This window comes from Carya illinoinensis, chromosome 15 (assembly GCF_018687715.1).
Source record: "Carya illinoinensis cultivar Pawnee chromosome 15, C.illinoinensisPawnee_v1, whole genome shotgun sequence".
Lineage (NCBI taxonomy): Eukaryota > Viridiplantae > Streptophyta > Magnoliopsida > Fagales > Juglandaceae > Carya > Carya illinoinensis.
In genome coordinates, this window is record NC_056766.1 from 43,626,323 (window position 1) to 43,642,108 (window position 15,786).

General features: G+C 33.2%; 2 protein-coding genes and 1 long non-coding RNA gene across 6 annotated transcripts; 1 reads left to right on the plus strand and 2 right to left on the minus strand.

The window, feature by feature from the left end:
- Positions 1-7,654: 7,654 nt before the first annotated feature.
- On the plus strand, positions 7,655-10,331 carry LOC122297223. Its single transcript, XR_006238693.1, has 7 exons — positions 7,655-8,049; positions 8,148-8,291; positions 8,595-8,778; positions 8,863-8,965; positions 9,052-9,077; positions 9,418-10,174; positions 10,226-10,331. It is a non-coding gene; the product is annotated as an uncharacterized LOC122297223 (long non-coding RNA).
- Positions 10,033-12,510, minus strand: LOC122297219 (probable disease resistance protein RPP1). 3 transcript variants are annotated; one of them, XM_043107204.1, is made up of 5 exons: positions 12,334-12,510; positions 11,595-12,269; positions 11,245-11,478; positions 10,237-10,612; positions 10,033-10,185 (listed from the first exon to the last, which is right to left on the minus strand). In XM_043107204.1, the coding sequence occupies exons 1-5, from the start codon at positions 12,508-12,510 to the stop codon at positions 10,124-10,126; spliced, it is 1,524 nt and encodes a 507-aa protein (XP_042963138.1). In that variant the 3' UTR covers positions 10,033-10,123. The 3 variants fall into 3 exon arrangements, with proteins under 3 accessions (XP_042963138.1, XP_042963137.1, XP_042963136.1); XM_043107203.1 differs by having other exon boundaries at positions 10,033-10,200; XM_043107202.1 differs by having other exon boundaries at positions 10,033-10,612.
- On the minus strand, positions 11,482-15,233 carry LOC122297220 (disease resistance protein RPV1-like). Of its 2 annotated transcripts, XM_043107206.1 has the most exons (3): positions 14,564-15,233; positions 13,422-13,606; positions 13,059-13,221 (listed from the first exon to the last, which is right to left on the minus strand). In XM_043107206.1, the coding sequence occupies exons 1-3, from the start codon at positions 15,046-15,048 to the stop codon at positions 13,205-13,207; spliced, it is 687 nt and encodes a 228-aa protein (XP_042963140.1). In that variant the 5' UTR covers positions 15,049-15,233; the 3' UTR covers positions 13,059-13,204. The 2 variants fall into 2 exon arrangements, with proteins under 2 accessions (XP_042963139.1, XP_042963140.1); XM_043107205.1 differs by having other exon boundaries at positions 11,482-13,606; positions 14,564-15,227.
- Positions 15,234-15,786: the final 553 nt, after the last annotated feature.

A 15,786-nucleotide genomic window follows, 5' to 3' on the forward strand; every position in this document is an offset into this window, starting at 1 on the left:
AAGACATAATAAAATAACAACCTCTTAATCACTATAAGAAAAACGGACTTTTACGATTAATTAATAACAACAAAAAGAGTATTAGCAACTAATATTATTAGTTGCTAATACTCTTTTTGTTGTTATTAATTAATCGTAAAAGTCCGTTTTTTTTATAGTGAATTAACAAGTTTTACACAATTTATTCATAAAATATTAATATTTAAAAAAATATTTCCGAATTCTTCTTTTAATTTTAAAATAATATTATTTTACTATGTAGGAGTATTAATGCAGTTGTCATTGTACCACTGTTTGGTGTTGTTTTGTTTTTTCCAGAACTCATGGGAGCATTGTGTGAAAATCGCATCTGATCTAAGTTTGAAGAAGCTGCAAGGAAATTGGCAAGAATTTTCTCATGACCATCTTTCTTTCAATAAGTCAATGCGTTATTGACTCAATGACTTCACTAAGTCCTCAAGGAAGTTGCCGTGAGGATACCATCAACTGGAACGTAGGGTGTAGATCAAAGAAGCATGGACTTTTCTTTTTAAGGAGAGTCGACGATGTCCAACTCTCTGTATGCATGCAGTAAGTACGTAGACTAATCAGGTATTACATACACACGTTGCTAATTTGTCCGGAGACCCATTTCTCGTGCCTTCATTCATAATTTTTTTCTCCCATTCTATGTATAAATAATTAGCCTGCATCTTGTGTATGGATATATATATATATATATATATTAGGTCAGAGCACGTATAAAGCACATTTACCTAATTGGGTTAAACATGTTTTTTATGAATATAATATGGTTTTAAAAAAAAAAAAACTTGATTAATGAATAATTTAATCCATAAAGACAAAAAAGCAAACTTTAGCAAATATCTTTAGATAATGATAGGCTAGTAAGTATAATAATTACATATTTAGATATATTAAAAAATAAAAATATTAGTTCAAAATTAAAGTCAAGATACATTATAATAACATAGACAAATAAAAATAATATCATTGCCACCACAATAAATACTATTGCAACACTCAAATAATGCATAAAATTTGAGATTTTTTGGAGATGTTGGACGATAAATCCAAATCATGTGTTTTGATATAATTTTTTTAATCTCAACATATTTGAACAGATCTTGTTCAGATTTGAGAGTTTTTTTTTTTTTTTTTTTTTCTGTTTTGTACTTGTTGTTCTTTATTGCCTTTCTTTCATATAGATCTGAATATTTATACTTAGATTAAGATCTGAATATTTTATGAAAATGTGTGAGAGTGTGTGTTTGAGGGGGTAGGTAAAGAGGTAGATATCAAAGAGTGGGAGACAGGTTCGAGATGAGAGGAGAGAAAAAATAAGGAATGAGAGAGAGAGAAAAGTAGAAAAAGACAATTATATCTCTAAAATGAAAAAGTAACGGATTTAACATACATAATAGAAAAACAATAAAAATTATTGTAACAGTTAGATAGTCACTTATTATAATAATATATATATAGTATTACGTACGTATCACCTAAACTTATTATTTCTTATTTACCATTTTTGTTTTGTTTGTTTTGTTTTAAACTTTTTATCAATTAGTTTTTGTAGGTATTGAAGATTTTAATGCAGGATGCTTACTAAAACTAACAAATGGTGGTTAATGTTGAAATCCATCAACTTAAAATGACACTCATATACCATTATGTAATTACGTATATAGTGCAATAACCATTATACATCCCCTCAAAGGTACTTTATATATATTTTATATATATTCTTTTCCTTTTTAATATTAAGAAGGCATGAAGCCATGGATGCTGAGGGTCGTTAGCTCAGTTTTTTTGAAGAGAAAAATATCAACATTGAATAGGATTCCATTACATATAACCAAAACATGGATACAATTCATGTAGCATGTTTCTGTGTGTGTGTGGGCAAATGATGTCGCATTGAATATCTATGTTTGTGGATAACTTATAGAAATTGTTGTTTGGTCGAAGTCAAACTTGGTGACTAAGTTACACATACGCGCAAAAGTAGTAGACCCAAAGGATTGTAAAGCCCTAGAATCAAACAAGGTGCAAGCATAAAATTCATACAAACAAACTCTCCCTAAAGAGATTAATAACTTCAATGTAATTCACGAATTAAAACACACCACACATCAATTTAAACAGATTAGATCAAGCTCATACTTGTGATGACCCCCACATCCTGAGTCTCTAGGGCCTTATCATCAACTTCGCTAAGTGTCAGAGCATACACCCTTGTCTACACTGTCTACCGCTGATTCTACCTTCCTTCACTAAGGAGACTGGCGGGTGTGGGGTGGCTAGCTTGAGGCCCACGGCGGGGAAGACTACTTCCTCTATTTTAGGGTGGTAAAAAACAGGGGCTTCTTTGATTGTTGATTTCTTGTCATGCAAGCTGTGTGCTCGGTGTTTCACATGGTGAAATCGGGGTAATGATAGTTTAAGGTGGAGGGAGAGGAGAGGGGCAACAGGTTGGTGGCTCACGAGTTGGTTGGGTGCCAACGAAGATGGTTGTTGCTTGAACGTGGGGCTTAAGTCTGTGTTGTGGTTGCTGTGCATTTGGAGAAGGGCTGGCTGAGAGGTGCCCGACAACACTTTCTATGCAAGCGGCGATAACGTGGAGGAAGTGTGTGCGGCGGTAGTTTTTAAATGCAAAAGAAGAAAATAAACAAGTGCATCTATGTATCGGTATATGTATATGCATATGCAAAATTAACTCTTTTGCATATCCACTTTGTCATTTCAACAAAACTCCTACATTGGCTTATGCATATTTAAAGCAAAATAATAATAAAATATTATCATTTTAATTTATTTTTTTTTGCCTAATATTTTTTTTTTTACCTTGCAATTTCCATGTACTGGTTTGTACATGCAATCAGTACCTAGTACATAGATAATATCCATTAAAACCGAACCTGTCAATGAAATAATATAGACTATGTGCTGCATCCATACCCAGTTTCATGCATCCAAATTTCCAGCATTCTATATATAATAAAATTTGACTAATATCAACTTCAGATTACATTTGACTAATTTCAACTTCAGAATTTCCATGTGACTAATTCTATGTATCAAAATCAACTTAATACAAGTTGCAAAAAGTTGATTTTTATACAAATTCAAAAACTAACAAATTCAGCTAATATGAAATTCAGCAACCAGAAAGTTGTGCACGCCCAGAACCATTCAGCAGCTCCAGCACCCTCCAGCACCCTTCAGTAGTAGTAAAAACAGCCTTGCCATTGGGTCCTCCAGCAGCTCCAGCATCAGCAAGCAGTAAGCAATACAACAATATCCCACCAACAACAAAATTCATCTAACAAAATGTTCCCACCCACCACCAACCACCAACCAAAACAAAAGGCCCATAAAGAGAGGTACAAAATGTTCCTCTTTAAATCTAACTTATTTAGAAACGACTCCAGCAAGGCTGTTTTAGTACTGTGAATTTAAGACTATGCACTGAAAACAAAATCAATTCATAACATAAAGGAAGAACCAAAAGAGGAAAATTCAATATCTAAAGATGTTCAACTTTGGCACTGTCTACTATTGAAACAATCTCCAATCAAGAAAATAATTGTAGAACTATATTTTAATAATTTCCGCTATGTAAAAGCATTACCTAGACATAAAAACCATATGTGGAAGATTATTATTTATATATAATAATAGTCATAATCCTATCAAGCCCTAAAGAACCTAAATGGTGGCCTCCCATAGACATCGAAAAATTGTCTTACCAAATTGTGAACAGAAATTTACAGTTGACTCATTGGTAGATGGGAAATCCAACAAAAGCACTAAAACATAGTTCAGAACATGCTTGAAAGTTTATTCTAGAGTGTTCATGAGTAAGTGTTCAAGAGGAAGATAAATTTAGTTTGATTTGGTAGGGTTTACAACAATCTCAAATTTTACATTTTATTTTTTTATGATTTTCTGTTTCATTGCCTAGATACACAATGAATTTCGTAAACCTCTCCTATCGATGGCTCCTAAAATTAGAAACCTCTCGTACATAGGAAATCATCACGGTTTCAATCTCAATTTCTGTTTACGAATTCTTTCTATAATAGTGGGCAAGAACAGAAAATCAAATGCCGTTGATCTGAAATGAGGAAACCCTAATCTAAAACCAAGAACAACATGAAATGAAGAAATGGCAACAGCAGAACACAAAAACACTTTGACTAATCTAAAACCCTAACCGAAACCGTGAAGAGAAACAGAGAAATCATACCTGAAATAGAAGAAATTTCAGATAACCAGCAACCGGGATGATTCCCTTCAGCAGTCGCAGGCTCCGTCGACAACCGTCGTGAGAGAGAGGTGCACGGATTCGCTTCTTCCGGTGGGGTTGTTTGGGTCGAGAGAGGGATGGAGATTCAGAGGTCTCGAAACCGTGTGGAGAGCTCGGGGAGAGAGAAATAATCGGAGGGGTTTCGGGGAGAGAGAAATAATATCGTTTGGGGGGGTTTGGGGAGAGAGAGTGTGGGAGGAGAGAGAAATAACTATTAAAATATAATTTGGAGACAAAATAGTAGATATGGAAAGTTGTAAATCTACTGTTTATAGTTAGCTAAAATTTTAAAGATAAAAAATCTAATGCAGGTCGGTTTTATGTTAATATTATGCAAAACTGGCTTTGCATATGTGGATGCATATGCCAATGTGGATGCTCTTAGATGGAAGAAAAGAAAAGAAAATGAAAGGGTGGCTAACTGGCGGTTTGCAGTGAATGGGAGAGACTCTAAGAGAGAGAAAAATGAGAGCATGAGAGTTGTGGATGGATAGAGTTTGTTGACAGTGAATGACAATTTCTTGGCTACTTCCTCTTTTTTTTTTTTTTTTAATTAATATATGTTTTGCATTTATGAGTTAGTTTTTTTTTTTTTTTTTCTTGGAAAGAATGAATCTTTCATAGATAGCAACTTAACAGGAAATGCAGAGAAAAGTATCATTGTTCAGACTAAAACTACAGCTACCATTAGCAAATAATTACATAGAGGAAAAAGGTGGATCTTTTCCACTGTGAAAGTTTAGCATGCAATCTGGTAATCTGATTAGGGGTATATCTCCAAATAAATTATTTGAAGAAGCCCATTGCACCAAGGTGTGCGCGCACCAGTTCTGAGCCCGGTGTATTTTAACAGCTTTCCACATATCAAAGCTATTGAGTAAGAAGCGAGAATCACTTGTCCTGCTTTCAATGGACCAATCTGAAACATGTTGAAAACTTTGAAGTGCGGAGATTACTACCTGGGAGTCACGTTCTATTTTAATATTTTTCCAATTCTTGTTCACTGCCATTTTGATGCCAATATAAGCAGCCAATGCTTCCCCACCATTTGGATTACAGATAGGAGAAAATTTTGTAACACAGCCCAATATTTTTCCTGAATGATCCCTACAAACAGCAGCTGCTACACTACCAGATTTTCTAACTGCTACATCAAAAGCAACCGAGATTTGACCTATTTCAGGGGGTTCCCAAATGAAGAATTGATCTTGAGTGACCTTACTGACCTATGCATTCTTATGATCTTGAAAAATTTTCATAGTATTTTTGACAAACTGATCAATGTGAAATGATTCTGATCCAGGCGTGAGTTGATTTCGATAGAACCATAACAATCCATGGCTATTATTGCAAACAATTGGAAATGATGGACATCCTGAGAATGAATGTTGAGAAGGATTTCTGGTTCCAAGATAGCTTTGATCCAGTTTGTAATATATTGTCCAACAATGTCTATATTTAAAGGCCAAGGGGACTGTCTCCAAAGAATTCTAGAGTATGGGCATTCTAGAAATAAATGAGAAGTAGTTTCCTCCACAGATTGACAAATGGGACAAAGGGCTTGATCATTTTCAAGAGAAAAGCATTGTTTTAGCCTAGATCTAGTTGGTAGCACATTATTTAACACTTTCCAAAGGAAAAGTTTGAGACGGTCTTGAATACGGATTGACCAAAGTTTTTTCCATGTATGAGAGGAGTGACCTGTCTCAAAATTGTGGGAAGTAGAAATAATGGCTACGTAGGCTGATTTAACATAGAAATTTCCTCTAGAATGATGGAGCCATTTAATATTATCTCTCACATTTTGAAAATTATGTTGACTTAAAGGAATTTTGGAAATTTCTTTAACAGTGTGGGCCGAGAATAGAGCTTGTAGCAAGATGGTGTTCCATCTTCTAGGCTCTTCTAAAATTAATTCAGACACTTTTAGATCCAGATCTTTGAAAATATCACTTGAAGAGGGAATAGGAATGGCGAGTGAAAGAGTGGGGATCCAAGGGTCATACCAAGCATTTGTAGTTGTTCCATTGTTGATTTGATGACAGGAGCTTGTTGCCAGGAAATCTTTGTGTTTAGTCATACTTTTCCAAACTTTTGAGTCACCGCACTTGATGGAGACATCAAACAAGAAGAATTTTTCAAGTATTTGTGCTTAAGAACATTTTTCCAGATTTTCAAGTATCATCACGGCAGATTTTCTATAGGTGAAGAATTTTTTTTTTTTCCTTTATTTTTTTCTGTTGTTTCCTTTTAACAATTGGGGCATAGGGAGACATGACTCTATTCATATCCAACGCTATCCTTTATGATTTTTAAGATTAATTCTATTTATCATTTTTATATATTATATTTATTTTAATTTATTTTATTTTTTTATAACAAATATATGATATATGGATAATAAATATAATAACTTAATTAATTTAACAAGCATAAAATAAAATAAAATAAAAAATATTAAAATATATAAAGTGTATTGTGTAGAATGATAAGTAACATTTTTTAAAAAAAAAATAAGTAACGTTTCCCGATTTTTAAATTGGGGGTTATCTTAAAAAAAAATGCTTGATTTATAACATAAAATAAATTTATAAAATAATGTGCTTTAAATTTAAAGTTATTTTTATTATAAAATAAGTCTAGCACCTTACTTCCATTTACCTCAATTATAATTTTAATCTAATTGGTTGGGATATATGATAATGACTATAATAATGATAATGATAATGCTGGATGTAGTTTTAATTTTAAAAATATTTTCAATTGGCCAGAATATAAATATAACTCTCAGATATTTACAAATTCTAAACTTTATATGGTTATAATATTTAAAAAATTAAATTATATTTTATCATTTATACCTCATAAAATATTTTTTTAAATAAATGTAATATGTTAGAAGCTGCTCTAAATTATGTTACCAAATAGTAAAACTTAATATTTAAGTTATAAATTATAAGGTTTAAAACTATAACCAATAAAAAAATATATAAGCAATATTTTTCACACAATTTTAAAGAAATATAGTTTAACCACAAATGAATTATATGAAAATAAATCTATAAACTGACGTGACTTAAAATTGTATGTTAGGTTGTAAAATTACTTTTATTATAAAATAAAATTAATAAATTTTATAAAATCACGTCAAATTCTAAATTTATCTTCTATAATTTTTTTTTATATCTATAACATGTATTGATTCCAAAATATGCACTACTACCATTATGGTATTGAGTTTGATTCAAAGATTACATTGAACGAAGATGCTCTCACACGTGACCAAAGCCAAGTCATCCAACCCTTCCCGCCAAGTCCTTCCCGCCAAAAACGTGAAAATCCCACTTATGCCCTCCTCCTCCTCCTCCTCCTCCTCCCCAATGCATCACTCGACAGTCGACACTCCTCATTTCTCCATTTCCAGAGACGTAGAGAGAGAGAGAGAGTGAGAGATGTCAGGGTGGGACGAGGGGGCAGTGTACTACAGCGACCAGGCTCACTCGTGGCGCGGCAGCGGTGAAGACCACGATCCGGAGGTGGGGAGCCGACACTCCGTCCTCCAGAAGTTCAAGGAGTTCATCCGTGGCTTTGAGACCGACGAGAATGTTTTCCCCTACAGAGAAAGCCTCATCCACAATCCCAACAAGTCCCTTCTCGTTGACTTGGAAGACCGCGATTCCTGCGACCCCGACCTCCAGGATTTGCTCTGCTCCTCCCCCGCCGACTAGTTGCCTCTTGTATGCTCTCCAATTCTTTCTCTGTTACCAAAACTGTCGACATTTTTGCTATTCATGATGATCAAATGGTTGATATCGTATGCGTGTGTTTTTCGTAGTTTGAGACGGCAGCGTCGGAGGTTTTGGCGAGCTTGCGGTCGAAAGTGGCTGGAGAGACTGGAGAAATGGAAGATCCGGTGACCGGGAACGTTCAGGTCTTGCTGACGTCGAAGGAGGATCCGGTCTCGATGAGGTTTCTTGGGGTGAGTGTGGATTTTTGTATTCTAATTTATGTTTGGTTGATTCCTAAATTGAGGGATTCAATTGAAACAGAATAAATAAACGGACCTAGTGGCCTTTGAAACAGAATAAATAAACAGAATATATGTCCTGAATGAGATGTGGAAGTTAGAAGTTCTTATTTTTGGTATCTTCTTTTATATATCGTACCCATGGGGCTTTAGGGTTTGTTTTGGTTTTTCTTATTTTACGCTTTCCTTAATTTTTATTAAAATTGTAAAGTTCTATTTTTTTGGTTAATTTGAGGTTTTTGTTGCGGGTGACAGGCTCGATCAATATATATCGAAACTTGTTAAAATAGCTGGGATCGCTATAGCTGCATCTAGGACTAATGCAAAGGCGACATATGTGACTCTTATCTGCAAGCACTGTAGAAATTCAAAGCGAGTTTCTTGTCGGCCAGGCCTTGGTGGTGCAATTGTCCCTCGCTCTTGTGATCATATCCCTCAGGTTTATTTCACACCACTTTTTACAATTTTTAACATTTGTGTGGTTTTGAGCTTATTTGATGCTAGTTATGAGCGTTATTTGTAGCCGGGAGAAGAGCCATGCCCACTTGATCCATGGCTTGTTGTTCCAGATAAGAGCAAGTATATATGTCGATCAACAAACCTTGAAACTGCAGGAGAATCCAGAGGTAAGGTTCTTAATCTGTATGAATAAAAGTTCATGTTTTAATTGCATTTTTTACAAAACTGATTGGTATTTACTTCGTGTTTGCAGGATGTTCCAACTGGGGAGCTTCCGAGGTACTTTTTTTCTCTTTTTTGGATTGTTTCGTCTGGGCATAGGGAAAGATGACTCCATTCATGTCCAGCACCGTTCCATATATATGCTTTTTAAACTGGCCGCTTCATCTTTTAGAAAAATGTAGGGTTTATAAAAAAAAAAATATATATTATAAAAATAAATTTGTAAAATAATGTGTCTTGAGGTTGTTAATTGTACCATAAATTTTAAAATTATTTTTATTATATCTTTATAGAATTAATTTATAGATCTAAAATTTCCCCTAATGAAAAAAAAAAGACTAGTTTATATAAATCACTATCATCATGTATCTCAACCAACATATATTTTTTTTTTCAGGCAATTGGAGTTTTGTACGGAAAATTAATGAAATGAAATAATGATTCAACTCATTTAATAGATACAAACCTGGGTATATAATAGAAACATACAAATTTATTATTTTTATCATTTTATTTAAACATACAAATTTACAATTCAATATATGTGTGTTTAAATAAAATGAAAAAAATGCTAAATCACATGTTGTGTAGTGTCGTGTAGGGAATGTTGATAAGTAGAATTTTTCATAATAGAAAAGACTTGGACATTATATATATAATAGGAAACAAAAAAAAAACTTTAATCAGGACTTTGAAGTACTGCCTGATTTGGATAGTGAGTTAAGATAAAATAAGATAAAAGTTAAATAAAATATTATTAGAATATAATTTTTTTAATATAATTTTTGTGTTGAATTTGAAATGGTTGAATTGTTTGTTGAATTTTGTTTGAAAGTTTGATAAAATTGTAATAATTAGATGAGATAAGATGAATTGAAATGATTTTGAAAACAAAAGAGGTAAACTATACAGTATTGATCTTCTAGTTTTTGGAAACTGCCTTCGAGCTCTGTTGGGATGTAGTTCTTGTTCTGCTGGAATTGGCATGGATGAATGAATGATCACAAAATAATAGTATTGGCAATTCCAGGCTATATATAATCATATTTTCATTCAAAATACATAATTGCTCCTCCATACACTTGAAACAAATTTGAAATCAATCATCTCCTAAAAGCACGCATAAAAATTCTGATGTACAAGTTGGATCCAATGTTGTGATCATCTTCGTCGTCGTCATAATCAAAAAGAGTTTGATGTCCAAGGTTGTGATCATCATCATAATGACGTTGTGGGTACATGTCGGATTCAATGACGTTGCAATCATCATCATAATCAATACGACGCCTCTTAGAAAGTTGACTTCCATGATCTATTGGATTTGCTAAATTTCCAATATCTTCAATGGGTGCATCCAAATGGACATCAACATTTTCATGATCTTTTGCATTCTGTTCATCATGGTGTTTGTATAAAATATGAACTCCGCAGCGTTTGAAGATCAAAGAATTATCTGGGATACAGTTTTTAAATATAATCCTCAGATGATCATCTGCCTTATCTACACTCACATCTTGTAGCCTCCAAATATCTTTTATAGTTAGGTACCTTAACCATACATGATCTGAATCAATTTCAGCAAATTGTCGTACATTATACAGTGGCGGAGTCAGAAATTTATTTTAGGAGGGGCCAAATAAAACTAGAACAATATATATAAACTTTTTTCTATTTTTATACAATTTTTTTTTACTATATATAATAATCTGATATGAAAATTTACAATAAAAAAAAATGTTTAATACAACTTATATATTAAAAAAATATTTGATATGTCAAGAACAATATATTATTAAAATAATATAAAGACATTGATATAAATATATTAAACAAAAAAATACAGAGTGTCTAAAATTGTAACTTGCATTCTTTTAAACAAACAAAATCATCAAGTATTGAATCTAAATCAAAATTTTTAACTATTTCTCTTTCAATATAGATTATGGATAGAGGTTAGAAATACTACTAGTTATAGTTAAAATTTTTTTATTTATAATAAAAATTATGTATTTTATTTCATATGATATGTGTTTTATTTATTCATTTTTATATCAGACTAAATTTTATGGAGGGGCCAAAATAATCTTTAGAGGATGGATTAATACATGATAAATTAATATTATTTTATTAAATAAAAAAATTAACACTTATATTTTTTTTTTTTTCAAATTTGTAGGGGGGCCATGGCCTCCCCCTGCCCCAACGTGGCTCCGCCACTGCGTACATAAGTACGTATGTAGTCGGGCCTCATATCCTCGGGTTTTCCTCCGACGCAAACTTCCAAACTCCCAGTCCCAACCGGTTCAAAAATAGCACAAAGAGAAATTCCTATGATGTCATCCAAATTATACGGTGGGGACCATTTAATATCAAATTTACGCCGATGACTATTTGAAGTCTCCTTGCAATGGCTGAACCAATCTGAAATCTTATTTCCCGGAAATATCATTTCAAAATCCTGTTGGATGAACACATCATAAAATATATATCAACTATATTCATATACAAAAATCGATTAGCCACAAAACGCCAAATGCATATACAAGGAAAAGTGAAGTATATATCGGGACTTACTCCATTCCATGCAGGGTTTGGCATACAATTCCCCACATTCACTTTAAAGCATCTGGTCAAGTTAATAAATTCTAGCCGTGGGAAATGAAATTTTTTTGATATTTCTGGTAATCTTTCCAGTGACGTGCAAGCTTCATTTTCCCAGCTTGTAGACACTACAAAGGGCGTGGGTTGTCCATTATGCACCTCCTCCTCCTCCTCCATCCCAAAACTTATAATATTTGGACAATGATCGAGTCCAATATAATCTAGAGATCTCAACTGATGAATGCTACTTGGTAGACCCTTCAGGTTTACACAGTAATTTAGGCATAAACTTAAAAGCCCGGTGAGGTACCTAATGGATGACAATTCTTCTATTGCGGTGCCTGATAAGGAGACTTCTTGTAAATGTTCCATTTCACATTCTATTTCTGGAAAGTTTTGAAGGCTCGAGCAATTATCAAGATTAAGGAGTTGCAGAGATCTCAACTGCAGTCTACTTGGAAGTCTCTTTAGTTTGTTACATCCAGAAAGATTTAATGTATCAAGCTTATTAAGGAATCCAACAGAATCATGAACTTCAACCAGATTTTTACAATCACCGAGATTTATTTTCTTCAAATTTGGACACCTTGAAATGTCTAGAAATTTCGTTATGGATTGACAATCATCGAAATTCATAGCCGTGAGACTCTGTTAAAAAGAAAAGAACATGAAACTAAGTTTAAAGAAATATTGAAAATAATAATAGTTGTACCTTAAATTTCGAACTTCCAGGCATGAGTAGAATAGAGAGTTTGTCTCCACGAAACTTAGATGGCATGGATTGTAAAGGACAATTAGGCCAATCAAGCACTCTTATTGAATTAGGTAGAAAATTAAGTTCTTCAGAAAAAAGTGCATTGCGGCATCTAAATAATCTGAGTCTTTTCATATTCTCGAAAGCCTTGGGGGTACTTCACGAAAATCTTTATATAAGAATAATCTGCTACGTGCTCTTGGATTCTTGTCGAACAACTTCTCTACCCATATCTTGTAACAAGTTACACATTTGCAATATTCCGTGAACTTCCGAAATAAGACACTGCTCCCTTAGTCTTGGGATCGAAAAGTGTGGGTAATAGCCACAACTTTCTAGCATCTTAATGACATCAGAAAGCCGTTGTCCATTGAAAAAACATGCAATGTCAAGAAAAACATTCTTTTCATCTTCACTTAATCTATTATAACTCGGTTGAAGTATTTTTCGAATATCTTGGTGAGGGACTTTCCTGTACTGAACCAATGCACTTTCCCACTCTTTTTTAGTTCTACCATATAAATCTGAGCCGAGCACTGTTAAAACTAGTGGAAGGCTCCCAGCATAATTTACGATCCATTCTACAAACTCTCTAAAACCATCATCCGGTATCTCTCTTTTGAAAGCATGCCAACAACATAGTTGAAAAGCATCATTTTGATTCAATCCCTTCATCTCATATGTTGAATCAACTCCATGAGTTTTCAACAAGTGTTGATTTCTTGTTGTGATGATGATTCTACTTCCTTTACCAAACCAATCACGAGCTCCTGCTAATGTTTCTAATTGGCTCAAGTGGTCTACACCATCAAGAATTAGAAGAACTCTTTTAGAGGAAAGCCCACGCTGTATATTAATGATTCCCGTATCAGTATTGTCAATCTTCAAACTTTTACATTTTCCTAAAATCTTAGAGAGAAGTGTCTTTTGCAGTCGGACCAAAAGATCCACTTGATTTGAAGTGTCGCTAACAATTGCAAGAAAACAACGAGCTTCAAATCGAGAAGAAATCGAATTATAAATTGCTTTGGCTAGAGTTGTCTTACCAATTCCGCCAAGTCCAAAAATTCCTATCATTCGTATGTCGTTCGTTTCAACACTTAAAAGCAAATCAACATCTTTTAGATGAGGTTCTAATCCAACAGGATGCTTGGCAACGGGTAAAACAAAATGATCATTTGCTATTCTTGAGACTTCTTGAACGATTTGTTCAATGAATTCTGATTCATTCCTACGTGTGTAGACACATGCATATATAAAAGAAAAAAAAAAGATACAATTAATGAATTTTACTCCACATGAAATACAAGCAGCATAATTTAATTTTCTTTTATGGCGGAAAAATAAAATAAAATAAGAAATTGGTAGCTAGGCTGTAGGGTACATGCAATATATGTTGCCGCGAGTTGACGGCAAGTTCTCTCCTTACTCAAAAATCAAAATGTGCGTCTCATTCTTAAATTTCTTTCAGTACTACGACTAGAGTTTGTTTTCGATAAGCCAGAAAATAAATTATTGCCTATTGTTTTTCTTATTTCTTTTCTCCCAACTATCATTGGCTTGTTTCAAAATTTTCATCTCATTTTTAAACATAATTTAAATACAAACATTTTCAAACTAATCATTATAATTTTTTGTAATTAATCATTACAATTTTATCAAACTGATTATCACGACTTTCTCAAACTTTCAAAAAAGAAAATAAAAAACAATTCAATTTATCTAAATACCAAACAAAAATAATATTATAAAACTTTATTCTAACAATATTTTAATTTTATAATATTTTTTATTCAACTTTTTATTTCCCATTCCAAAACCCAAAAAATTACTACCTAAAACTATCTCATGACTTCCCAAACGAGTCCTCAGTTGAGTTTTATACGGTCCTAGAAATGAACTTAATTTAGACAAAAGACTAGATGTTGGATTAAATGCTTCAAAATAAGGTCTTCTAATTAACTTCAAAATTATTTGGTTTTCTCGAAAATTGATCAATGCTTAAGAGTTCATGATAGACAAGAAAAAATGATAAACATGATTTATATGTTTCTGCTGATCAAGTTGTGATTAGTTTCTTCCGTATTGGACAAAGATCATGGACACTGATGATTTATACATAGAATGGGGGCGAAAAGGCAATCTTGATCAATAGAAGGCATAATTAAAAGCGGTTAGAATATAATACCCATTTATGAGATGGTATCCAGACATACTGGCAACTTCTTGAAGGGCTTCCTTCCACAGCTGCAACTTCATGTCTACATTCAATTTCTCAGCATGTTTAGCCAATGCTTCACCAAAACTTCCTCTTTGATGTCGAACATCTGATGGATCTATGTGGTAAAACACAGATAGAACTCTTTGTTGTTTTGATTTTTTACACTCAAGAATCTTCAATAACTCATCCAAACACCACGTTGATGATGCATAATTTGTTGATAACACAATGATGGAAATTCTTGAACCTTCTATAGCTTGGAGAAGTGCGGGTGAAATCTCATCGCCTCGTCTAAGCTCATCCTTATCTATGAAGGTAAGGATTCCCTTTTGAGTCAAGGCACGGTATAGATGAGCGGTAAAAGTATCACGGGTATCATCTCCTCTAAAGCTCAAAAATACATCGTAGCGCCATGGAGAGGTGACTGAAGAAGAGGATGAAGAAGAGGCCATAGAAGAAATTAGTCAGTGGACGTGTGTATGCAATGCCTGATCAGTCTACTTACTGAATGTAGAGAGTCGGACATCATCAACCATCCTTAAAAAGACAAGTCTATGCTTCTTTCTGCACCATACGCGCTTCAGTTAATGGTATCTTCATGGCAATTTCCTTGAAGACTGTAAAGTCATTGAGTCAATACCGTGTTAAATTATTAACGAAAGATGTTCAGTAACTTTTTGACAATTTGCTTGCAACTTATTCAAACTTTATGACAGATGCCATGTTCACACACTGCCCTCATGAGTACTTCTGGCAAAAACAAAACAAGGTGGTACAATGACAACTGCGCATGCATTAATACTCCTATACAGTAAAATAATATTATTTTTAAAATTCAGACACTTTAAAACTAAAGAAATATTATTAAAATTATTAATACTATTTATGAATAACTTGTGTAAAACTTATTAATCAAGAAGAGGTTGTCATTTTATCACTTCTGAATAAAAATAAATAAATAAATAAATAAACTTATTACTTTCGACATACCGTCCAAGCTGGACACCATGATTGGGGTCAGGATGGTATTAGTCAAGAGTACCGTAAGGTCCATAATTATTGCATCCACCCAACACCATCACATGGTATGCTTTTTTAAAAGTCTTGCTAACCCTGAACGAAGTCTGACAAATTGTTTTGAGAAAATTAAATATATTTTTATATTTTTTTAAAAACATAGAAAATTTATA